Source organism: Nyctereutes procyonoides, unplaced genomic scaffold, assembly GCF_905146905.1.
Source record: "Nyctereutes procyonoides isolate TBG_1078 unplaced genomic scaffold, NYPRO_anot_genome, whole genome shotgun sequence".
NCBI lineage: Eukaryota > Metazoa > Chordata > Mammalia > Carnivora > Canidae > Nyctereutes > Nyctereutes procyonoides.
The window spans coordinates 34,583,798-34,610,118 of NW_026575120.1; the positions used below are offsets into that span (position 1 = coordinate 34,583,798).

The 26,321-nt window shown below is 48.8% G+C and overlaps 1 protein-coding gene across 2 annotated transcripts in view; it reads right to left on the reverse strand.

The window, feature by feature from the left end:
• Nucleotides 1-17,934, reverse strand: part of DENND11 (DENN domain containing 11) — a 47,086-nt gene extending 29,152 nt beyond the window's left edge. Inside the window, exon 1 of one of the 2 annotated variants that reach the window (XM_055335357.1) lies at nucleotides 17,667-17,934. In XM_055335357.1, coding sequence (XP_055191332.1) covers nucleotides 17,667-17,934 — 268 coding nt within the window. Of the gene's footprint in view, nucleotides 1-12,243; nucleotides 12,626-17,666 lie in introns of those variants that run through there. The other variant, XM_055335358.1, reaches the window with a different exon arrangement.
• Nucleotides 17,935-26,321: the final 8,387 nt, after the last annotated feature.

Below are 26,321 nucleotides of genomic sequence, written 5' to 3' on the forward strand. Positions count from 1 at the left end.
GATTTTAGAATGAAACAGTGATGAGCATCCATCAGACCGAGGGAATCAGAGAGAGGCACAGTAACAGTGTGACCCAGACACTTGACAAAACGGTATGGAATATTCCCTACCATTTTCTTGCATAATTCAAAATATTTCAAAATAAAAATACTAAGCTACATGTGAGATTTCACCTTTATCTTTTCTAACAGCTTTACTGAGCTACAACTCACAGACCGTACAGTTTACTCATGTACAGCAAACAATTCAAGGGAGAGTTATGTAATCATCACATTTTCGACTTTCTCTCATTTTTACATATGAGGAAACGATGAGACATTAAGGAAACTTGCTTAGTCACCCCCAGCCAGCGGAGCTGGTGCCCGGCAGGAGCCGAGGGTCCTGGCCTGGACTTCCAGCAGGAAGCCAGACCAGTCACCTGGGGGCCGATGGTGTGGCATGTACACACGCACTCGGGCCGGGTTAGACTTGGCTTCAAGGCTTGGCTTTGCCATGAGCCGTGTGACCTTTGGTACAACCTCTTGAGAGTCTTGGTTTCCTGATTGTAAGATGAGGGCGATTCAGTAAGTGAGGAGGCGGACTCACTTTTACCCTCTTTTCCCCATTTCCTTTCCCTAACCCCCTGAGATCACGCTCCCAGCTACTTACTACCTAATTTCAATGAAGGGAAAAAAATAATTAAAAATAAATTCCCTGGGGCAGCCCTGGTGTCACAGCGGTTTAGCATCACCTTCAGCCCAGGGCCTGACCCTGGAGAACCAGGATCAAGTCCCACGTCGGGCTCCCTGCATGGAGCCTACTTCTCCCTCTGCCTGTGTCTCTGCCTCTCTCTATGTCTCTCATGAATAAATAAATAAAATCTTTAAAAAAATAAATAAATAAATTCCCTGGGATCCGGCACAAGATACGAATTTCCTGAAGACAAATGCTCTAGTACTTCCCTCCTGCTCTGAGCACCTGGCACGGGTCTCAATGTTCCTCACTGATGGGCCTCGGCCAGGTGGGAAAGAAATGCATGAAATGCCCCTTCCCAAGGCAGAGAAGGGTGGGAAGATTTGGGGGACTGGGGACAGCGGAAGCAGCAGGCCTTGGGATGGTCTGCCCAGGAGTGGGCGGTGGCCCTGTGAGGGTAGACAGGGGTGGGAAGGATTGTGGGGTTTAATTACAGGACTTTCCTAGGCCTGAGAAATGCCATCAGTAATCCAGCCAACAGCACTTGCGGATCATTGCTCGGGGCGTCAGAGAGGTTGCGTATCCAGTCTCCCGACACACGATCCAGTCTCCAAACACGGCACCCATCCCAGAGGGTCACCCAGTCCCGTGTTCACAGCCTGAGAGCTTTCAAATAGTTTGCTTTCAAGAGAGGAATCATGAATCTGACTAACAATGAACTAAAACAAAAAAGCATGGGAAGGGGAATTAGTATTTTCACCTTTTCTTTTCTTATAGAGTTTTTATGTATTTGACAGAGAGAGAGAGAAAAAGCAAGCACAAGCGGGGGGGGCAGCAGGGGGAGAGGGAGAAGCAGGCTCACCACTGAGCAGGGAGCCTGACCTGGGGCTCGATCCCAGGACCCCGGCATCATGACCTGAGCCAAAGGCAGATGCTTAACCAACCAAGCCACTCGGGCACCCCTGGAATAGTATTTTATAAAACAGGCTAGAACGATGCTGTGTGTGGCCTGGTTAAAGACAAGGGGGGGCGGATCCCTGGGTGGCTGAATGGTTTGGTGCCTGCCTTCAGCTCACGGCGTGACCCTGGGGTCCCGGGATGGAGTCCCACATTGGGCTCCCTGCATGGAGCCTGCTTCTCCCTCTGCCTGTGTCTCTCATTAATAAATAAATAAAATCTTAAAAAAAAAAAAGACAAGAGGGGGCACACTGTACTTTGAAATGGGGGTGAACTTGGGGATAAAGGGATTCCCATCTTTCCCCCTTACCATCCGGAGTTCCTGTCTCCAGAGTTCAGGGGCCCTTCTGCCTGCGGAGCGCATCAGGCTCCCCAGGGGACTGAAAAGGGTGCCAGGGCCCCCCCCAGACATGCAGGATCATGGTCCCCACCTCATGCCACATGGGTGAGTCGCCGGCGAGCTCCTGCGCCCTTGCGCCTCCGCGTACACAGCCCTAACCCCGCACCACGGCAGCAGGTGGCCGGCCTAGGAGGGCGCGAGGGGACGGAGCAGCGATGCCCCGCAGGTGGGCCCCGGCCTCCGCTCACCGAAGTCACCTCCTCTCCCCTCTGCCACTTCGCACCGGGTTCAAAGAGCTTGAACTTCGCTTCTTCCCTCCAACCCGGCCGGTCCGGGACGGCTCTGTAACTCCTTAAAACTTTAATTTCCCTACACTTTGTCACTGAAAGCGAAGTACAGAAGAGCACACGAATCCCAAACGGCCCAGCTCAGGGAGTTTTACACAGAGCTGGGTCACCAGCACCCAGACCAAGGCGCAGGACAGCAGGTGCCCTCGCTAACCCTCTGTCCCTGGCGGCTGCTGTCGCCACCTGTCACACCGCAAACCTAGCTTGGCTGTTTTGAAATTTACGCGGACGCGATCATGGTTTGCATTCTTGTGGGTCTCCTTTAACTCCATGATTTGGTAAGATTCACTCGTGGCTTGTTTTTTTTTTTTTTAATTTTAAAGACTCTATTTATTTATGAGACTCGGAGAGACAGAGAGAGAGAGGCAGAGACACAGGCAGAGGGAGAAGCAGGCTCCATGCAGGGAGCCCGACGTGGGACTCGATCCCGGGTCTCCAGGATCACGCCCTGGGCCAAAGGCAGACACCCAACCGCTGAGCCACCCGGGCCGCCCCTCATTCATGTTGACACACAGAGCAATAGTCTGTCCCTGTACTACTTCCATCCTGTGCATGTAACACAGCAGTGGTTGAACTGATGATGCACATTTAGCTTATTTCCAATTTGAAGCTATTGCCACTAGACCAGCTGGAAAAATCCCTACACCTGTCATCTGGTGGATGTGTGTGGTGGCTCCGTAATGCTTGAACCCGGCTGGGCCGAACCCCGGTGCTCAGAACTCCCTTCCTCTTATGAGGTGAGATGGGGAACGTGGGAGGGAAGCCGCAGGTACCTGCATTCCCATCAGAAGGCTGGTACGGGGGCACCTGGTGGCTCAGTGGTTGAGCATCTGACTTCAGTTCAGGGGGTGATCTTGGGGTCCCGGGATCGAGTCCCACATCGGGCTCCCCACAGGGAGCCTGCTTCTCCCTCTGCCTGTGTCTCTCATGAATAAATAAATAAAATCTTAAAAAAAAAAAAAGCAGCATTGGGCAGCTCATGTGCATTGTTGCTCATCTGCAGGTCACCTCGATCGGGGGCCAGGTGGTGGCAGCCAGGCCTGTGAATGCTGGACCCAGTCTCCCTGGGATCCTCTTTCAGCTTCTCGGACTCCTAAGCCAGGTGTGTGTTTAGTTCCGTAACGAAGGGCATCGGCTTCATCAGGACACCCGCGTCATTAAAGTCAGAGGCAGCCTGACCGGGTTTCGGTACATTCTTAAGTGTCCCAGCTTCTCTCCGTCTTCCCAACCATACTCTCCTCTTCCATCACTGCCCGCCCAACAGAGTTCCAGCTCCATCATCAGGCAGCAGGACAGCAGCCTCACACAGACCGTCTACCCAGCTCCCCCAACTGTGTGAGACTGAATTCTTGCAATAAATCCCTTCAGACATCTCCTAGTGGTTCTGTTCCTTTGATTAATTTTTGACACAACATGCACACATTTCTGTTGACAACATGCCTGGGAGCAGAACTCCTGCAAAAATGTCTACATCACTACAGACTAAGAAATCTTTAACAATTCCCAAGGCAGTGTTTCCCAAAGCTTACGGTAATAGGGCTTCTGCGAAAAATAAATTTTTAAAATGGACTTTGGCCACATTATCTCAGGTTAAAGGACAGACACACTTTAATGCAGAACTTCGCAGAGGCTTTAGGATATTACTCTGCATTGTGAATGTCTATGAGACCTCAATGTTTCCAAATTTTCTGGGCCAATAGACTTATTTTTAAGAAGTATCTTAACGGACTAGTTTTATGGAAGTTTTTTTTTTTTTTTCAAATATGCTAGTATACAAGGAGCTGCAAGTTAACCTCAGTGTCCACTCTTCCTTTCTTATAGGGGCTAGAATATCCTATATTTAGCCTGGCATGTAGCCCTCCAACTGACAACTATGTTTCTCAGCATCTTCTTGCATATAGGTGTGTTCACGAGTCCATTCTGGCCAGTGGGATGCAGACAGAGAGAGGTGTGGAGTTGCCAAGGAGCACCTTACAGGGAAGAGAACGCTGCCCCTTCCTCCATCCTGCTGCCTGGAATGTGGATGTGGTGACAGCTGTCACGAATCTAGGTCCCTGGATGACCCCATGGATCTGAGCCAGCATCCCAGCCCTACACCAGCTATCTCCTGTTGCAGGAAAGAGAAACAAACCCCTATCTTGATGAAGCCACTGTTCATTTGGGTCCCTGGTATTCCCGGCCAAATCCGTGTGTTACTTAATACCACTGACCTATAGAATCAAGCCCCCATTCCTCAGCCTGGTTCTCAAAGCCGTTATCCTTGCTCCCTTGTGCCCCTGTCCAATCCTCACTGTACAGAAACTGAAAGACTGAGATGGAAGGAATGACATCCTGGTAGTGACATGATTAACTTCGAGATGGATGCAAGTCCCTTAGGGGAAAGTTCCATTGGGGTCAGGCTAGCAGATCATGGAATGAGCAAAAGCTCCAAACACAGCTCTGGGAATAGTCCTCTTTTTTTTTTTTTAAATTTTTTTTAATTTTTATTTATTTATGATAGTCACAGAGAGAGAGAGAGAGGAGGCAGAGACACAGGCAGAGGGAGAAGCAGGCTCCATGCACCGGAAGCCCGATGTGGGATTCGATCCCGGGTCTCCAGGATCGCGCCCTGGGCCAAAGGCAGGCGCCAAACCACTGCGCCACGCAGGGATCCCCGGAATAGTCCTCTTTATGTCACAGGAAGGACACCTCTGCTTACACACCCCTTGAACTCAAGCAAAGTAAGTGAAGCTCTGTGGTCCCCACCCCAGTCTATACAGTCACGGTCTAAGATGTCTATCTCTGCAGGGACTCCATAAAAACTTTGTCTCATATCCCAACACAGCACACTGCTTAGCACAGGACAGGAGGGGTATTAAAGAGTAATAAAAGAAAGAAAAACACCTTTATTGCAGACTGGAATTTCTTAAAGAAAACTAATTGATGAATTAACGTTAATTACTCTAGGGGTAATGATATTGTGGTAATGTAAGAAAATGTATTTTGTGGGATCCCTGGGTGGCGCAGCGGTTTGGCGCCTGCCTTTGGCCCAGGGCACGATCCTGGAGTCCCGGGATCTAATCCCACATCGGGCTCCCGGTGCATGGAGCCTGCTTCTCCCTCTGCCTGTGTCTCTGCCTCTCTCTCTCTCTGTAACTATCATAAATAAAAATTAAAAAAAAAAAAAGAAAATGTATTTTGTGGGACACCTGGGTGGTTCAGTGGCTGAGCGACTCCCTTTGGCTGAGGTTGACCCTGGTGTCCTGGGATTGAGTCCCGCATCAGGCTCCCCACAGGGAGCCTGCTTCTCCCTCTGCCTGCGTCTCTGCCCCTCTCTGTGTGTCTCTCATGAATAAATAAAATCTTTAAAATAAAATGTCCTTTTTCTTAGGAGGTTTATACTCATGAATTTAGCAGTAAAGTGTCATCAGACATGATGATGCAATTACTTTCAAATGGCTCAGGAAAAAAAATCTCTGTATATAGTCAGTTCCGACGGAATGCTTGCTGAATTAGTGTCAACAAGACTGAAACATTAGAGAACAATCTGAGCATGGGGAACTTCACATTTCTTTATGCTGTAGATCCAGTGCAATCTCAATCAAAATCCCAAGTTATTTGTGGATATTGAAAAATTAATTCTAAAGTCTATATGGAAAGGCAAAGGCCCCAAAGAGTCAACACAAACTGAAAAAAAGTTGGAGTGAGACTACCCAATTCCAAGACTTAACTATAAAAACCACAGTAATCAAGACAGTGATTAGACAAAATTAAACAGATCAACAGAATACAGAGCCCAGAAATAGACCCATGCAAATACAGTCAGCTGATCTTTGCCAAAGGAGCAAAGGCAATACAATGGAGAAAGGATAATCTTTTCAACAATGGATGTCCACAGGCAAAAAAAGAAAAAAAAAAGAAAAAAAAATGAATCTAGACACAGCCTTACATCTTTCACAAAAAGTAATTCAATATGAATAGTATACCTAATTGCCAAATACAAAATTATAAAACTTCTGGAAGGTAACATAGGAGAAAATCTAGGTGACCCTCAGCAATGAGTTTTTAGATACAACATCAGGAGCACAATCCATGAAGAAAAAAACTCATACATTGCACTTCATTAAAATTAAAAACTTCTGATCTGTGGAAGACATTATTAAGAGAACAAAGACAAGCCATAGACTCAAAGAAAATATTTGTAAAAAGTATGTGATAAAGGCTTAAATCCAAAATACACACAAATATATAAAGAACTTCTAAGACCAACATTAATATAAACACCCAATTTAAAAAATGGACAAAAACCAAATCTTAAAAAATATATACACATACATATATACACACACACATAGGGGCACCTGGCTGGTCCAGTTGGTAGAGCATGTGACTCCTGATCTCTGGGTTGTGAGTTCAAATCCCATACTGGGGGTAGGGATTATATTAAAAAAAAATACATGAATACATATATACATATTTATATATATGAAATACATATATATAAAAATAAACATAGCAATGCCTGGGTGGCTCAGTGGTTGAGCGTCTGCCTTAGCCTCAGGTCGTGATCCGGTGTCCCAGGATTGAGTCCCACATTTGGCTCCCCACAGGAGCCTGCTTCTCCCTCTATGTCTCTGCCTCACTCTGTGTCTCACGAGTAACAAAATCTTTAAAAATAAATAAAAATTAAAAATGGACAAAAGATTGGAACAGTCATCACACCAAAGAAGCTATCCAGATGGCAAATGAGCATTTGAAAAACATGCTCAAAATGTCATATCATCAGGGAATTCCAAATCAAAACAACAAGATTCTACTACACACCTATGAGAATAGTCAAAATCCAAAACACGGAAAACACCAAATGCTAACAAGGATGTGCAGCCATGGGAAATCTCATTCACTGCTGGTGGGAATACAAAATGGTATCACCACTTTGGAGGACAGTTTGGCAGGTTCTTAAAAAAAAGAAAAAAAAAGGGATCCCTGGGTGGCGCAGCGGTTTGGCGCCTGCCTTTGGCCCAGGGCACGATCCTGAAGACCCAGGATCGAGTCCCACGTCAGGCTCCCGGTGCATGGAGCCTGCTTCTCCCTCTGCCTGTGTCTCTGCGCCTCTCTCTCTCTCTCTCTCTCTCTGTGACTATCATAAATAAAAAAAAAAAAAAGAATATGTTTAGTTTTGTAAGATTTTATTTATTTATTCATGAGAGACAGAGAGGAGGGAGAGAGAGGCAGAGACACAGGCAGAGGGAGAAGCAGGCTCCATGCAGGGAGCCCGATGTGGGACTCGATCCCGGGTCTCCAGGATCACGCCCTAGGCCAAAGGCAGATGCTCAACCACTGAGCCACCCAGGGATCTCAACTAAACATATTTTTTTTAATTTTTATTTATTTACGATAGTCACAGAGAGACAGAGAGAGAGGCAGAGACACAGGCAGAGGGAGAAGCAGGCTCCATGCACCGGGAGCCTAACGTGGGATTCGATCCTGGGTCTCCAGGATCGCACCCTGGGCCAAAGGCAGGCGCTAAACCGCTGCGCCACCCAGGGATCCCTCAACTAAACATATTCTTACCACACAATCAGGCACTCCTGTTCCTTCATATTTATCCAATGAGCGAAAGCTCACGTCCACACAAAAGCCTGCACATGAATGTTTAGAGCAGCTTTATTTGTAATTGCCCCAAACTGGAAGCAACCAAGGTATCCTCCAACAGGTAAATGGAAAAACAGACTGTGCAACATCCAGACAATAAAATCCTACTCAGAAATGAGCTATCAAGCCACAAAAACACGAAGGAAAGAAACTTAAACACATACTGCTAAGTGAAAGAGGCCGGTCTGAAAAGGCTACGTACTGTGTAACTCCAGTTCTGCGACACTCTGGAAAACAACAAATTATTTTTTTTTTAAAGAACTATTTTTTTTAATTTTTATTTATTTATGATAGTCACAGAGAGAGAGAGAGAGAGAGAGGCAGAGACACAGGCAGAGGGAGAAGCAGGCTCCATGCACCGGGAGCCCGATGTGGGATTCGATCCCTGGTCTCCGGGATCACGCCCTGGGCCAAAGGCAGGCGCTAAACCGCTGCGCCATCCAGGGATCCCGAAAACAACAAATTAGATAGCAAATAGATCAGTGGCTAAGGACAGATGAGTAAGTAGAGCACCGTGAATTTTCGGGGCAGTAAAACTGTTTCTGTAGGATACCATTACTGTGGACACATAACACTGTGCATTTTTCAAACCCACAGAAGGTACAACACAGAGAGTAACCCTGATGCAGACCATGGGCTTCAGCCAATTTATCAGTATCGGTTCGTCAGTTGTAACAAATAAGCCACGCGAATGCTAGATGTTAATACTACAGGGAAACTGGGTGGGAAGGTGGTAGATGGGAACGCTCTGGGCTTTCTGCTCAGTTTTTCTGTAAACCTGAAACTGGTCTAAAAAAAAAAGCTAAATTTATTAATTAAGAATAAATGGATGAATTGACCTTGGTTAGTTACCCTAGGATTGATAATGATATGGTGGTTATGTAGGAAAATGGCCTTATTCTTAGATTTAAAGGTTTTGTTTTTTTTTTTTTTTTTTTTTTGTGATAGACATAGAGAGAGAGAGAGAGAGGGAGAGGCAGAGACACAGGCAGAGGGACAAGCAGGCTCCATGCAGGGAGCCCCATGCAGGATTCGATCCCAGGACTCCAGGATCACGCCCTGGGCCAAAGGCAGGCGCCAAACCGCGGAGCCACCGAGGGATCCCCTTATTCTTAGATTTAAAATGAGGTATTCAGAAATGTAATGATATGACGTCTGGAACTTATTGTCCAATAGTTCGGCAGAAAAAGAGCAGCACACCAGTCGATAGTCAGTTCAGCTAGAATGTGGGCTGATTTTGTTCCAAAGCATTTGATACGATTAAGGAACAATCTGATCGTAGGGGATTTCCTGTTTGCTGATAGACAATTTTGGTCACAAGGGTAGCAACTTGAATGCTGAAAACTGCACCAGAGCAGGAATGAGCCAACAGAAATGCACGGAATGCAGTCCCCGCTAGAACTCAAACACCCGTGCGTTACCTTCGTTCACTGGGTTAGAAGCTGGCCCAGCGGTCTGGCGCCGCCTTTGGCCTGGGGTATGATCCTGGACACCCAGGATGGAGTCCCACGTCGGGCTCCCTGCATGGGGTCTGCTTCTCCCTTTGCCTGCGTCTCTGCCTCTCTCTCGCTCTGTGTCTCTCATGAATAAATAAAATAAAAATCTTTAAAAAAAAAAAGAAAAAAAAAAAGCTGTGCCTGTCACTGCTAGGGCCACCACTGTCCATCCAATGTCACATAGCCCTCCTTCCACTTCACCATAAATCACAAGCTCCACACTTCCGACATCCACCTTCCGATGCAAAGTCAGCTCTTTCTTAAGGTGAGATGCCACACTTTGAGTATTTATGTCTCTCTTAATTCATTACCGTATGTAAAATCGTCCTACCATTCGTATATTCGGTTCCCATCTTTGCTTAAACAAGTCACTGACAGCTTCTGAGTGCTATGCCCTGACCCCATCTTCTCCATAAACCTTGTGACTTTTTACTCCAAGTCTTTCACAGCCCAGTGATTTTTAGGAATGCAGGTTAAGGATACGGTTAAAGATAAAGCAAATATGGCAAAATGTCCAAGAAATGGGGGCAGACTAAGTTTGCACTATACTATTCCTCCAACTTTTCTGAGGTCTTAAAAAAATGTCAACATACAAACTGGGGAACATAATGTAAATAAAGGCGATGTGGAAAAACATAAGGTAAGCAGAAAGGACTCTGCAAAAGCAAAATGTAATTGAGGCAGTGTGCAATAAATAGGGTAATAAAGAGGCATCGTTGGCTAAAGGTCATGCTTAACAGAAATATTACACTATTCACAAAAACTGGAAATGCCTGGGCTGCTCAGTGGCTGAGCATCAGCCTTCAGCTCAGGTCGTGATCCTGGGGTCACGGGATCGAATCCCACATCAGGCTCCCCGCGAGGAGCCTGCTTCTCCCTCTGCCTGTGTCTCTGCCTCTCTGGGTCTCCTATGAATACATAAAATCTTCAAATAAAATAAAAATGAAAAAAATTAGAAACCAGTTTACATATAAAACCTGTAGAGGCTTCAAGGAAAGCGATTCTGCAAAAATGAAATCATTGCGGCGAGTAATTAAATGCCAGAGAAAACCCTCACTGAATGCTAGCCACCCCAGGCCCGGTCTCCCCACTGCAAGCCCTCTAGCCTCCCAAATACCCTCACTGCCCCGTAGGAACTGCGCCAGGAAGCTGGGGCCCCGACGGATTCAACAGAAGGCTCGTCTGCGGGGTAACCAGAGAAAGAGGGTTTTTTGTTTTTTTGGTTTTTTTCTCATTTCAAGTTTATTAAAACTTTAGCAGTACAAATTACCCAGGTTGCAGATTATCAAAAGATCAACTCAATTAAGTCCACATTAAAAAAAGCGGGGGTGGGGGTGGGGTCAGCCCACGTGGCTCAGCGCCACCTTCAGCCCAGGGCTTGATTCTGGAGACTCGGGATCGAGTCCCACGTCGGGCTCCCTGCGTGGAGCCTGCTTCTCCCTCTGCCTGTGTTTCTGCCTCTCTCTCTCTCTCTCTCTCTCTCTCATGAATAAATCAATAAAATATTTTTTTTAAAAAAAGAAACATAAAACCCAGAAACAATGAAAAGAGGAAAACAACATAAAGGAGATTCATCAGCAAGTCTCTAAAAGTTAAAATTTGAGACAGAATGGAAATGAGTTTACACAACTCACTCATCCACTTTTGTCTTCATCTGTTCCAGGGCTTGATTCATGGTCAAATTTTTTATTTTTATCATGTACGTGGTCATTTTCTTGACCCTTTGATTTTGGACGGACAAGGGCCTCTCCCCCTCTCTCTCCTGCCTCCGGCCTCGGCCACCCATGGGCCCACCTCGCCTCCAGCTTCAAAGACAACTTAGAGGGAAGGGCCACAGGTGGCCATCTGCGTTAGGGACATCCAACCAGCCGGTCAATAAATATTGGCAGAACATGACTTGGCAGCAAGTGCCAGGGGCTGGGCTCCTGCAAAGGCAAACATGTCCCTGTTGAAAGGAACGGGGGCTCCCAGCTTCCTGGGCCGGTGGCTCAGCCACCCAGGGGAAGCCAGAGGGCAAGGCCGAGCCTGGCTGTGGATGGACAGACGGTGTGCACCTGCCACCTGCCGTTCTGAAGGTCAGCCTGGCAGCTGCGTACATGCCAGGGCCTCCCAGGGCTGGTGTTTGGGGAGCTCCGGCCCCAGGTGAGTCACCCTCCATCCTGTGAACGACAACCAGGACGGCCTCTGCCTCCTTTGCTGCTTCCCCGTGAGGTGGCCTCGGCAACCCGCACTTCTCCGGGAGAACAGACACCAGTGCTAACTGCTGCTGCCTCTTAGAAAGTTCATCTCGAAATAGTCCAAGTAGACAGAACAAGGATCCCAACCAAAATAATCTCTAAGGGGAAATACGTGACTTTCCTTCCTCCTCCTCCTCCCCACTCCCGTTGGGTGGTTCCCAATCAAGAATTTCCTCTTGAACACAGGGGAAGGGAAGGAAAAAGAAGATGAAAACAGGGAGGGAGGCAAACCGTGAGAGGCTCCTAACTCTGGGAAACAAGCTGGGGGCTGCTGGGGGGGTGGGGGGAGCTGCGGTGACAGGGTGATGGGCAGGAAGGAGGGCACGTGATGGAATCAGCAGCGGGTGTCACATGCCACTGATGAATCACTAAATTCTACCTCTGAAACTAATAACATACTATGTTAATTAAGTTGAATTTAAATTAAAAAAAAAATCTCCTCGAGGGCTTCGCATCAGGACAATCCTGTTACAGCTCCTTCTGACCTCAAGAGTGGAACTTTGCGCCCCTTTGCTCTCCCCCAACAGATTCCTTGATTCTTTTTTTTTTTTTTTTCTTACCAGGCATCAGCTTCTTTCTAGCAGCATATACATCTGCTAATTCCAGTCGGGAAGTAAGAAGGAATCCTGTCTCCAGAAGGAAGGCGAGAATCCGGGAACACTTATAGTCCCAGCACCACATTCCCTCATCTGCTTAGGGAGCCACCAGATGCCACAGGAGGGAGAAACCTCAAAAGATTATTTGGTTCAGACTCCGAACACCAGAGAAGGAAACAGCCTCTACTGACTCTTGGTTGTAAATGGTTCTGGAAAAGTTTTTAAACCACCGGGGATGAGGGCAGCCCGGGTGGCTCAGTGGTTGAGCATCTGCCTTCGGCCCAGGCCGTGACCCTGGAGACCCGGGATTGAGTCCCGCATCGGGCTCCCTGCATGGAGCCTGCTCCTCCCTCTGCCTGTGTCTCTGCCTCTCTCTGTCTCATGAATAAATAAATAAAATCTTTAAAAAAAATTAAAAATAAACCACCTGGGATGAGAGCATGTGCACAGCCAAGGAAGCGTCAGTATGAAGACACCTGAGGCAGGAAGCAATGAATCCTGGGGATTTCAAGTCCGCCCCAGGCCAGTCCAAGGCTGAATTCCAGCGCATTAATTCTAGGAGGAGGAACCCTTCCATTTCCCGGGCCCTGTGTCATGTCACCCTGGGCAGCCGTGTGCGGAGGGAGGGCAGGCCCCGGGACCTGGCTCGCCCCTGGGCCGGTGCAGGTGACTGCAGGGCATCCGCTGTGCTCACCGGTACAGTGATGAGCGGGGCATGAAGGATCAGAGGCCAGCTCCCCCACAGCGGGCACCCCGTAACCACCCCGTAACTGTGGGCGTGCCTCCCACCCCTGCCTCACTCGCTGGCCTTTTAGGAGAAGGAAGGGAACCCACAGCAGGTGGCCCCAAACTGGCTTCTCCCTGGAAGCCGCAAGCAGGTGAATCCCCAGCACCCAGGGAAGACTCTGCCCACGTGGGATTAATGAAATTAACCGCACTCGTGCCCCCCCCCCTCAACCGCCGCTGCTGAGGGACCTTCCAAGGGACCTTCCGAGGGAGGATGTGGCCCCCAGGCCATCATTCTGAGGACCTCCTGGCTGACCGATGAGGCCACCCTCTCTTTGCCCTTGGAGCTGCCCATCCTTAGGACTGCTCTTTGCATCTCAAAATGATGTTCCAGATCTTCCATTCTCATTCCCCCAAGCCAGGGCTGGAGCCATTTACTACTTGCACGAGTCAGAGTCAGTGCTCCGAGCTGCGACCAGGACACCGCCCCCAGCCCGAATCCCGCTGTGCCCGCCTCGTCTCCACCGCGTAAAAGAAAATGCTGGTGTCGTGTGGACTTTATGGAGACTGCGTGGAGGTTAAGGTTAGTGTGATCTCAAACACGCTCACCTGATACAAACTGAGGAGCATGCAGAGGAAATGAAACAGGTGTTCAGGGGCAATTTGGGCCGTGGCTAGTTGAGGGAGGAAGAGGCAGTAATTCATCTCATCAAGAACAATAGGAAGAACAATAGAAAAAGAGCTTATTTTTCAAAACCTCAGCTCTGGGACGCCTGGGTGGCTCAGTGGTTGAGAGTCTGCCTTCAGCTCAGGTCATGATCATGGGGTCCTGGGATCGAGTCCCGCATCGGGCTCCCTGCAGGGAGCCTGCTTCTCCCTCCACCTAGGCCCTCCACCTAGGTCTCTGCCTCTCTCTGTGTGTCTCATTATAAATAAATAAACAAAATCTTAAAAAAAAAAAAAACTCAGCCCTCCTCCCCTCAACCCTCCAGGACAAACACACAATGGATAGGAATTCCCCCCAAGTCCCCACGAAATAACTCGGTGAGGGGGTGGACACAGCATTTTAAAGTGAATCTCTTATAAAAGAAACAGTCCAGTGATTCACTGGCGTCAGACACCGGGTCCAAAGCCTCCTCGCCGCAGGCCCACACACAAGCAGGCAGAAAAAAGTAGGAAAATTTTACTAGAAATTCAACAAAATTAAAAATTAAAAACCGGGGCTTGACTCATGGGCTGAACACAATGAAAAAACAAGATTCTGGCTGCCAACCTCTCCCACCTGGCCTTCAGAGTTAGCATCTGGGCCTGGTTTCAATAGCAGCTTTGTAGCCCAGATGGCCAGCACCGCCACTCTAGGGGCTCCCTGCTCCAGGGAGAGACTGCACGAGGACAGAGCCTCTGCTCCACTTGAACCCCAAGTCCCTAGTCCGCACGTCATTTGTGGATCTGACCAGCACACTCTTCAAGCCGTGAATCCAAAGCAAATCCCATTCTTCACACCTCTCCCCTCTTCTCCGATTCTTCCTATAGATGCCCAACCGAAAACTTGTCTCCAGAAGCAGAAAAGGACACGTTCCCTGCCAGACACCAGTCTGCGAATCGCAGAGCCTTCTCCTGCCAGAGGTGTATCCACCTGTGCGCACACCTGCCCACACCCTGACAAGGACCCACTCCTCCCTTCTACCTTTTTTTTTTTTTTAAGATTTTATTTATTTGTGAGAGACCCAGAGACACAGGCAGAGGGAGAAACAGGCTCTATGCAGGGAGCCTGACGGGGACTCGATCCCCGGTCTCCAGGATCATGCCCTGGGCTGAAGGCGGGCTGGGCCACCCGGGCTGCCCCTACCCTCTCTTACATCCCCTCTCTCCATACGGACTCCTCATGCCCCCTGATGCACCGCAGCTGGGGACCCTCTTTTCCTACGTCTCTCTCGCCCTCCTGTGTGCACAGGTGCCCACAGTTCCTCAGATGGGGTGGGAAGCTGAATGAAACCGCTGTGGGCCTGGCAGTAAACGACTGGGTAGGTCTGGGGAGGAGGAAGAAGGGGAGGGAGCTCCTAGGGAAGGAAATGATGCAGGTGGAAGAAACAGGAAAGTGGAGAGGAAGAAAGAGGTAAACAAGAGAAAGAAAAGTCTAGACTATCTGCCACCTGAGAAGATCTGTGATATGTTCTGATTTTTGTAAAGGAGCCAGTCTGCGCTCTACTGTTTGTGGTATCCGAGACTAAGGAAGGGCCAAAGTCTTGGTGGACAAGGTCACGGGCACTAGGCTCTAACCAACTGAGCTACCCGGCCCCTCTTGGCAAAGCTGGATTAAATAGTAACACATGATCTGCCTCCATAGCAGAGTCAGGAGGATACTGAACTCAAACCAGGAGACCTGGCCCAGTCCCGAGAGGTCTCCAGCTCACCAGGCAACTGAGGACCGGCCTCTCACGTTGCCAGATGATGACTTCCTCGCCTGTCACACAAGGGGACACCACAGGAGCTCTGCTACCCTTGGAAGATCCAAAATCTCAGGAGCATTCATTCCAACTTCCACGTTAGGAGATGGACCATAGCATTATCACTTTCTAGAGATACTATCAGAGGTTTTTTTGTTTGTTTGTTTTTAACATGACACAAAGTGCCATCTTGGACTGTGATAAATGACAAGAGAGAGGTAAGTTAATGGGCAGGGAACAGTTTAAAAAAAAAAAAAAACAAAAAACAAAAACACCCATAACCAAAACCACCAACCAAAGTGAAACACATTCTCCTCCCCGTCCTCTCCACTCCCTGGGTACAGTAATGATAAAAAGTTGGGGGACAGAGGTTCAGGCAACGCAGTACACTAGAAAGACGGGACTTAGAGTCAAGTGTCATTGGCTGCTTAGTATTTCCAAATCACTCACTCAGCCTTGGTCTGTTTTGCTCACGGAGAAAACTGGGTGGAAACGACGCTCCAGTTAGGACCACGATTACATGAAACACCATTGAGAGTAAAGACCTGCACGGTGTCCGGGTATCACTTACAATCCCTTCTGTCCACACTAAGCTTAATTTGAAAACTGTTCCGTCTACACACACACACACCCGGCCAAATGATGGTCGCAGCTGGGACTGACGTGCTCTCCAGGTTTATCAACTCCATCTGTGGTTCGTGTAGGATCTCCTTTCCCCCTTCCTCTCCCTACCCTCTACTGTCCGAGCTAGCCCTGCAGAACCAGACCCTGTTAACGTCCCCTTGCTGTTTCTTCTGTCCTTCAGCCTTTCCCAGAATGGCTCATGCCAGCATCTCTTATGCCTGTAGGTGATGGGGTATAGGGCCTAAGTTACAAAGTTTCTGCTTTTGTCTAGCGATAAGGATCGACCAGTTTGGCCCAAAGAGCGGTATCCAATTGGATCCACAGACTCCATCTGGGAGTCCCAACCGCGCGAGTCAACCAACGTGTCAGAGAAAGAGAAAATACCAGTGCACACCACGTGTGGACGGGGTTAGTACTATCTCGTGACACTTCTGCCAGTGACACACGCGAGAGCACTGTGATGTAAAATGACCTTCCAACACTGGGTTGGACACACAGCCAAAGAAAAAGTTTGAAGGCCAAGGGACACACAGGAGTCAGAAGGGCCTAGTCCCTCCACCTGTTGGCACTGGTTTCCTTCCGTGTCTTGCTGCTTTATAATCCCTGGCCCTGGGTAGGTCACCGGCCTGGACACTTGGACCGCCTGCCGCTTGAAGAGTCCAACCCCTTCTCCTCCCACCAAGTGGCAACCCTTGGGGTCCACCAGAACCCATCCAGGGAGGACCAGGAGGAAGCGGGTCTCTCCCTTCACTGACGGGCAGGCACTCCACACTCCGGGGCTCGGCCGGGGTGTCAGGCTCAGAGAGAAACACCTGGGCTTCCTAGAAGCCGCGACCCAGGACGACCAGGCCTGCCCCTTCACTGCCAGGGCAGCCCAGGCAGCCGGCTCTGGCTGCAGGCCCCTAGCGAGCACCGAGCACCCGAGGCTCGCCCCGCGCGCACAGGCGCCCACTTTTGAACCGCCGTGAAGTTCTGGCGCTCGCTCGGACCCTTCCTCCCTGGGCGGCTAAGCTGAAGATTGTTTTCGGGGACCCTTTAATCCTCCCAAGCAACCATCAGGACTCTCCCTGCGGCCGCCTCTCCTCCATCAGCCTCGAGCTCCACCTCCCCCTGAGGCTCCCGCACGAACCCCCCGGACAGCGCTGGCGGAGGCGGAGTCGGAGCGAACTTGGCGGCGCGCAAAGTTACCGCGCGGGGCGGGGCCCTGGGACCCCGGAGCTCGGTGCCATCCCTTGCAGCGTTCACCTGGGGGGGGGGGCGTCCCTCCTCTCCAGGGGGCTGGGGGGACCCGCTCAGCCAAGCCCCAAAACAAAAGCCCGCGCGCCCGGGGCTGCAAACAGGATTCCCCGGCGCCGGCCAAGTGCGAACGAGGCTGCGGGAGGGCGCGCGGGCTGCGGCTCCGCAGGGACCCGGGTGGGGGGGGGGGGGGCGCCGGGAACAAAGCCCCGCGTCCTCGCGGGGGCCCCGCGGCGGGGCTGGGGGTGCAGGTGCGCGCGCAGCGAGCCCCTCCCCGCCGCCCCCCAAGCCCCGGGGGCGACCCTCTCCCGCGCGCGCCCTCCCCCTCCGCCCCCGCCCCGGAGCGGCCCTCACCCGAGCGGGGATCGAAGGTGACCACGAACACGGCCACCACCTGGTCCTCCTCCACGTCGCCCGGCTCCAGGCGCCCGGGCTGCAGCAGCACCTCGGAGGCGCCCGGCTCCCCGGGCCCCCGCCTCCCCCGCGGCCCCGCGGCCCCGCGGCCGCCCCCGCCCGCGCCGCAGCCCCGGCCTCCGGCCTGCAGCTCCGGGGCCCGCGGCGGGGAGACGGCGGGGCCCTCGGCCCAGCGCAGCAGCGGCGCCGCGGCTCCCCGCTCCACCATGGCGAGGCGAGGCGAGGCGAGGCGAGGAGGAGCCGCGGGCGGCGGGGGGCGGGCGCAGGGGCGGGCTGCGGGCACTCCCCTCGCCGCGCCCGGCCCAGGCCGCACCTGCCCCGCCGCCCGCCGCCCGGGGCCTCGCCCGGCCGCGTGCCCAGGTGCATGGGCGCGCGCAGGTGTGAGCCCGCCGCCCCCCCGCGCCCCGCCCCCCGCCCCCCCCGCGCCGCCCCCGCACCTGGCCCCGTCCGCCCGCGCCCGGCTGCGGCGCCCTCCCGCCCGGGGCCCGTCGGGGAGCTGGGCCGCCGGAATTGGCAAGCGCCGTCATTATTTTTTGCAACCCCCTGGGCGCGGGGACCCATCATCCGGGAAGCGCGGCCGAGGCTGGCGCTGGGCCGGGAAGGCAGCAGCAGAGGCGGCCCCGCTGCCCCGCTGCGCTCCGCGCTGGGCCCGGCCCCCCGCAGCTGCGGGCCCTGGCGTCGGGCCTCGGGGCGCCGTGTCTCCAGCTGCGCCCTTGAACCCGCTGCACAGCGGCCTCCCGCGGACCCTCCCGGGGGCGGGGGGGGGGCCGTCCGTTTAGGTGACCGAGTCCCCACAGAGCCTGGGGGATGGCCTCTTGCTTGCCCCTGGGGTGAGGAGCGGGGAGGTCGCGCTAGACATATGAATAATGAAAGGAGCCCCCCTCCTTTGGGCAAAATGCGGCATGAATAGATCATTGCTCTGTCATGGATTTTGGCCTGAAATCTGCAGTCCTGGGCAGTCCCGGACCCTCTCCCTTGGGAAGACGGTTAAACTGTACGACCACTGTATCTCGGGCACGTGCGGTACGGATCTTTATCAACACCCCCTGGGCGACACCTCCTGCATAAATCATGAATCCCCTGGGTCCTTCTGAGAGCAGACTGCTGAGATAAATTCGGTGTCTGAACAAGTTTCTCTCCTTGAATCGTGCTTTCTTATGATTTTAATGGCAATTCCTATTATTCCCACTTCCTCCCATTAGTCTCCGGGTGCACTCAAGGGTTGAGGCGTTCAAAATAGTCATTTCTAAATATAAAAGTGGGGGTTCATAGAAAATCCTTAGTCGATTTCGAAAGCCATCAGCTTCAGTTCTGACTTTTCTCTTTCTCCGCTGAGGGACCGCTTTTTCCCTGATCTTTTGTGTGAACCCCACCCTGAACCCCCAGTATAATACTATCAAGTTGTGTAGGTACCGAGAAATAGATTCATAGTCTCCATCCTATATATATTCGCCCTATCTGTAATCTGCTGTATAACCAGAAGACCAAAATGTCCAAACCTTAAACCCAGAGCCTTTCCCAGTCTCCATTTATGTATATGTTCTAGCTCACCAGCCTCTATGTCTATCTTCAGATTCCTGGAGCCTTGCCTAACAGGTGCAACACGGACATTCGTCCACTAGGCAGGTGAATAGAGACTCACACGTCTGTACCACCGGCTCCTTCTGCAGGCTTAACCGAGTATCTTGCACATAACAGGTGCTCAAAAAGGTTGATGATGGTGATGACAGGCCTCTTAACACACATTCACGGCCTGAAAGTGGCTCTATACCTGACTATCAGATTTATCTTCTATCTACTGAATTTCATAAAATGATAGAAAGAAACTAAAATTAGCTATTAGAACAGCTCTCCTGGGAAAGGAGTGTGAAGGGCAAGAGGAAGTGCAGAGCAGCCACATTCAAAGACCCTAAGATGGGGATCCCTGGGTGGCTCAGCGGTTTAGCGCCACCTTCAGCCCAGGGCTGGAGACCTGGAGACCTAGGATCGAGTCCCACATTGGGCTCCCTGCATGGAGCCTGCTTCTCCCTCTGCCTGTGTGTCTGCCTCTCTCTCTCTCTCTCTGTGTCTCTCATGAATAAATAATTAAAATCTTAAAAAAAAAAGTCCCTAAGATGTTATATTTCAAAATGAGTTCCCTAGAACCCCATCTATCTTTTATTTTTTCTAAGTTTTAAAATAAAATTATCTTCCCAAATAGTGAATGTATCTATATTATATAAAGTACATTATATAAAGCATATCTACATTATATAAATATATTTATAATATATAAAAATGTATATAAAAGACATTATATAAAAGTAATTTTGATCTATAATCTCACCATTGAGTTGGCCACTGTTAAGATTTTGCTTATCCTGCTTTACCAATTCTGGGGTGCAGCTTTTCACTGGGTAACATTGCTACCGTGACTCATAATTGCTGCCAGCCCTGCTGAGGTCGAGTTCTCACAGAGGAGATTTGTGTTTGCTTTTGTCAGCCATCTGGAGGCACCACCAACCTGACACTACTTTGAGTGAAATTCTCTGCTTGAGGTTCTTTGGTAGTGGGAATTCAAAATGCAAACTATCGCAAAGACTGGCTTATAGTTCAAATTCTTGGGGCCGATGCTTTTCTTCCTTCTAGCTGATGACAAAGTGGAGATGAGCAAGTTGCCCTGCCTGGCTCTTTCCTGTGGGAGATACATTTGCTGCAGCTGCGTATGAGTTATGCTGGACTCCTCATCTTGGGGGTATTTTAAAATTCTTGGTGGCATGGAAAAATAATGCTATATCTTAAATGATATAGTTGTTTTCTCTGTTTATGTTGAAATCATACCATATATCAGTTTTATTTTTTTTTCTTAGCATCAGACCATGAACATTTTCCCATCCTATTAGGAAGTTTTTATTTGCATCATTTTAATGGTTCCTGTTGTATGTATGTTTGAAAATTTACCTAACCATTCTCTCCTTGTTGGACAATCAAGCCCTTCCTCTTTTTGCTGGGCCTAAAGTGTTGGCCAAATTTCACCCTGAATTAATAGTACCAATTATATGTCATGCCCTGCACACAGTGCTGGGGCAGCCAGGAGGAAGACAGACATCCCTTCTCATCAGGCCTAGAGCCCAACAAGGAGGGCAGCTATCAGGCAAGGAATGAAATCTAGAAGGAGGGGTGACCAGCAGGAACAATCAGCTATTTGGGTTGTTGGTTTATGCCACAGTGCCAAAGGGGCAATACTGGGTCAAAATGTATTGGTGTTTCTGTTTAAGTGTGTTTTTATTTTTTACTTTTTTAAAGATTTTATTTATTTATTCATGAGAGACACAGAGCGAGCGAGCGAGTGGCAGAGCCACAGGCACAGGGAGAAACAGGCTCCATGCAGGGAGCCTGACGCGGGACTCGATCCCAGGTCTCCAGGATCACAACCTGGGCCGAAGGTGGCGCTAAACCACTGAGCCACCTGGGCTGCCCTTAAGTGTGTTTTTAAAGGTTTTTGATAATCTTGCCAAAGTGTTGAGTCAGTGGTGGATAAGGGTGTCAATTTCATTTCACTCTTGTCCTAATTAGATTTAATTTAGTTTAGATTAAAATTAATTATATATATTATAATTTTTATATATTATATTATATATAATAATAATTAATAGTAAGATTTAATTTAATTTAGATTTAATTGCTGTTTAAAACTTTTTTTGCCAATCTGTCAGATGAACATGACATTTTGTTGTTTTTTTTTGTTTTTTATTTAAATTCAATTAGCCAACATAAAGTAATACAAACTTAGTTTCAGGTGTAGTGCTTAATAATTTATCAGTTGCATATAACGCCCAGTGCTCATCACATCAGGTGCCATGTGATGTGGCATTTTGTTTCTAAGTTAACGTTTTGTGACTGACTCTATCTAACCTGGTTTCAAAATTTATGTTGGTGATTTGTGGCTGCTCTGCAGGGCACCGCTTGTGATGCCTTTTGCTTGCTTAACTTCTAGGGTCTTCATGTGCTTGTTATCAATTTACATGAGTTCTTTATATAATGAGAATATTTGTATTTTCTCTAACATAATTTTTACTAATCTTATTTCCAGTTTATTGTGTGGTTTCAATGCTGCTTAATTGCTTTGTGAAATTTAGAAGTTCTAAACCTTATGTCGTCAAACTTACCAATTCTTTTCGTGATTTCTAATGTTGGCCTGACATCAGGAAGTTGGTTCCACACCCCGAAATTGTATCAACATTCACTTTTATTCTTTAAGGTATTTGTACATTGGTTTTGCACATTTAATTTCTTAATCTAATCAGTGTCTATATTGATAATGTGATATGAAGTGAGACTCTAAAATTTTTATTGAATAGTTAACCAATAATTGCTATACCACTATTGAATAATTCTTTCAATTCCTATGATTTATAATTCCCCTTTAAATGATAATATTGAATTATTGGTATTTACTAATTTATGTATTCTTCACCATTGATGTGTCTATTCCTCAAAGTTTTGTAAGTTTTTATTTCTAGCAGAGGTAGTCTTCTCTTTTCACTCTTTAAAAAAATTCTTCAGCTATTTCTTTGACAATTATTTCTCCATGTGAAAATTATTTAAAATGATTCTATCCAGTTTAAAAAAAAAAAAAACCTGTGAGCTTTTTCACTCAAACTGCACGAGATTTACATATTTACTAGGGAAAAACCAGTATCTGTATGTGACTAAGCCATTTAATTCTCTCTTTGAGGATTAGTCTTCCATCCAGCTAAGGAATAGGTTACACTGCCTCCATGATCAAGCTGCATAGTTAGTTGACCGGACTCAATATTGAGTGGTCCAGACAGGAGTCCAGACTGTGGGACAAACTGAAGTGTAACAGGATGAAATTAAGAATGTGCATAAAGGGATAAAAAAATAGTCTTCCTAATGGTGTAAGGAGGATCTCTATACGCTTATCTCTCCTGTGAACTTAAGTCCCACATATCCTGAGGACCCAAAGCTCTGAGCATCCAGACATCCTGGGAAATCTGATCTGTTTCAGATTCCTGCCTTCCTCGCATCTACTGTATGCATTAGACCATAATAGCTATAACTGCAGCCCCACCTGCTCTATTTCCTTTCACTCCTCCCAGACTGTCTGTGCTGCAGGAATTTGTTGGTTTGGCCCAAGCTGAAAACACGTTAAATCACACACCACAGAGGCTGAGCTCAGGTTGAGGCAGAAATGCTTAGGGGTTAACAGAATGAATATATAGTCAAAATTACTGAGTTATCTAAAATCAGGGCGCTTGAGTGGCTCAGTTGGTTGAGTGCCCGACCCTTGGTTTTGGCTCAGGTTGTGATCTCAGGGTCATGAGATTGAGCCCCACATCGGGCCCCTGTTTGGGATTCTCCCTCTCTCCCTCTGCCTCTTCTCTGGGTCTCTCTCAAATCAATCAATCAATGTTTTTAAAAATAAGAAATAAAATAAAATCAACACATTCCTCTGGAATTTGTGCTGGAGTCGAAAACTTAAAATTTGAAACCTCATGAAAGATATTCATTGTATTCATTGTGTAAGCAAGCACCTTGACTCCCAGCACCTATTGTGCACCACACCCTGTTCCCTGTTCCAGGTCATGGAAATAGAGCCCCAAACAAGAGTTAAAACCCTGTCCTCATGGAATTTGGATTCTTTTTTTTTATTTTTAAAGATTTTATTTATTTATTCATGAGAGACACACACACACACACACACACACACAGAGAGGCAGAGACACAGGCAGAGAGAGAAGCAGGCTCCATGCAGAGTGCCTGATGTGGGACTCAATCCTAGAACCCTGGGAGCTGAAGGCTGATGCTCAATCACTGAGTCACCCAGATGTCCCATGGAATTTAGATTCTACTGGGGGGTGGGATGGGGAGACACAGTGTTTAAAATGAAACATTAAAAAAATAAAAACAAAATGCACCCACTAAATGTGATGCAATGATAAGTTCTGTGAAGAGACTTGAAAGGGATAAGAAGTCAGAGAAATAGTGATGGGCACTCTAGGGGTTGTCCAGGAAGCCTCTCTGATAAACGGCTTTGAGCAGATGCCCGGAGGAAGTGAGGGATTAGGGCGAGACAGGTATGGAAAGATTTTGGCATCTGGGGAACAGTGAGGAGCCTGGAACCAGCTAGGTTGTGGGGTGGGTCTTCTGGCCCATGGGTCTCAGAACAGGGGCTGGCTCCATATTTGGAAGGAAATGGGAAGCCCTGGAGGATGGGGGGGCTTCCAGAAGGACCCCATGCCTCCTGTGTGCAGAACAGACTGCAGGGAGGCCAGCTCAGGGAAGCAGGGGATGCCATTAGGAGGAGGTCAGGGGAAGTGAAAGGGTTTCTCCTAGACTGGATGCAGGGTCACAGAGAGAGCAGTCAGTGATGACTTACAGATGTTTGGCATGTTTCTGTTTACAGAGAAATGAGGAAACTGCGGGAGGAGCAGGTTTGGTAGGAGAGGTTGGGAGCTTGGGTTCAGCTACGTTAAGATCGAGATGCCTGTTGCACATCCAGGGAGAGGCTGGGTCATGGAGCTGCAGACCTGAAGTTCAGGAGTGGGGTCTGGACACCATGCAGATGTCCCCCCAGGGCGCACCCGGTTACAGAGGGTTTACAACTGTGGGCTGCGTGCTACTGCAGGAAGTGAATGCCCCCAGGGAGAAGCTGGGGAGACTGAGCCCAGGGAGACCTCTTGAGCTTAGAGGTCAGCAGATGCAGAGCAGTGAGTGGAGTCATTCAAGCACTTTATGAACCAGTTAAAAAATATACATTTATTGGGATGCCTGGGTGGCTCAGCAGTTAAGCGTCTGCATTAGGCTCAGGGCGTGATCCCGGGGTCCTGGGATCGAGTCCCACAGCAGGCTCCCTGCAGGGGAGCCTGTGTCTCTGCCTCTCTCTCTGTGTCTCTCATGAATAAATAAATAAAATCTTTTTTTTAAAAAATGCATTTATAATTTTCATTTAAATTCTTGGAAATTATTTTGACATTTTAATTAGATCTCCATGGCAAATATGAAACAATCACATTACACACAGGACATACAGTGAGCAGCAATCTCCTTCTCCCCAGACCCTCCCCCAGGCCCTCTCCCTCCCTGGGGACAGTCACTTTTGACAGTTTCTCTCTTTGGAGCTTCTGGTGGTTACCCTTTACTTTCTTCCTTATCACACTTCCCCAAAATCATTAAGCGTTTGCTTCTTTTTGTTTGAGGAAGATAAACCTTCAGTGTGGGGATCTTGTAATTGGGTCAGAAGCATAAAACAATGGCTGGCAACGTTTGACCAAGTAACTAGTGACTTCTTGAGCCCCGGCCCGGGGAGCAGAGAGACAGTCAAGATCAAGGCACACCAGATCCAGCTCTTTGCCATTCCTATGAATTCCTTCCCGTGAGAGTAATGAGTGTGTGTGTGCGTCAGAGAGAGGCACAGGGAGACACAGAGATCTCATCTCTGTGGAATGCCATTGGACCAGGTCACACGGGCGACCCATCTGCTCTAATTCTGGAGAATCTGGGAATGGCCAAGTGCCACATAAATTCTGTTACCCACATAAATAAATTCTGTTACCCACATAAATGTGGGTAACTGCTGAGCCATCGGGGTTGCCCTATAACAGCTATTTTTGACAGACATCCTGTAATTTTAGCAAATGTGACACCGTGGCAAGAGAAGCAATTTGTCAGAATCTCATGTATTCATCAGGTAGATGTTTAGTAGATCTGAAGAGAATAGATTAATCCGAGGAGTTTCACTAATGGCGCTGAAGTCTTCATGAATGAAAGGATGTGTTACCAGTGATTTGCTTTAAAAAACCTCCAGTACCCACCCGCCCCCAGTGAAATTGCAGATCTAAATGAAACAAGATTGTACAGCTGCCCATAATTTTTGAAGCTACATCACTGATACATGGAGACTCATTATACTGTATTTTCTCTACTTTTGGTGTGTTTGAACACTTCCACGAGAAAAAGCAAAATAAGAAGAAAAGGATTAACGAGACGTTAAAACGGTCTCCAGGCTTTATCTTGCTCAGCCCACAATCTTTCCTTGGAATTCCTTTCTGCTGTCAGTGCTACTTAGTAGATACAGCTGTGTAAGCACTTGCACATGAAAAACGTGGCGGCCAAATACTAAGTAGTGTCAGTAAATTGTGTACTTAGCACTAGAGTCACTGCAAGGACGGGGGTCTGCTGCTGTGCACTCTCTCGGGTGGAAGGAGGAGGTCAAGAGAATGTCTTCGTCAGGCCTCCTGGCCTTGCTGAGCACCCTGGGCTGTTAGAGGGGTCAGGACCGGGGTGCCTGGGTGGCTCGGCGGTTGAGTGTCTGCCTTTGGCTCAGGTTGTGATCCCGCGATCCTGGGATCGAGTCCCGCGTCGGCTCCCTGCATGGAGCCTGCTTCTCCCTCTGCCTGTGTCTCTGCCTCTCTCTCTCTCTCTCTCTCTCTGTATGTCTTTCATGAATAAATAAAATCTTTAAAAAAATATATAGATACAATTAAAAAAAAAAAAGAGTCAGGAGCACCTGAAGCTCTGTGCTGCAATGGGCCACCACACTGCACCTGCTGTCACTGCTGCTGGTGGATGTGTCCCCAGAGCTGGCGAACG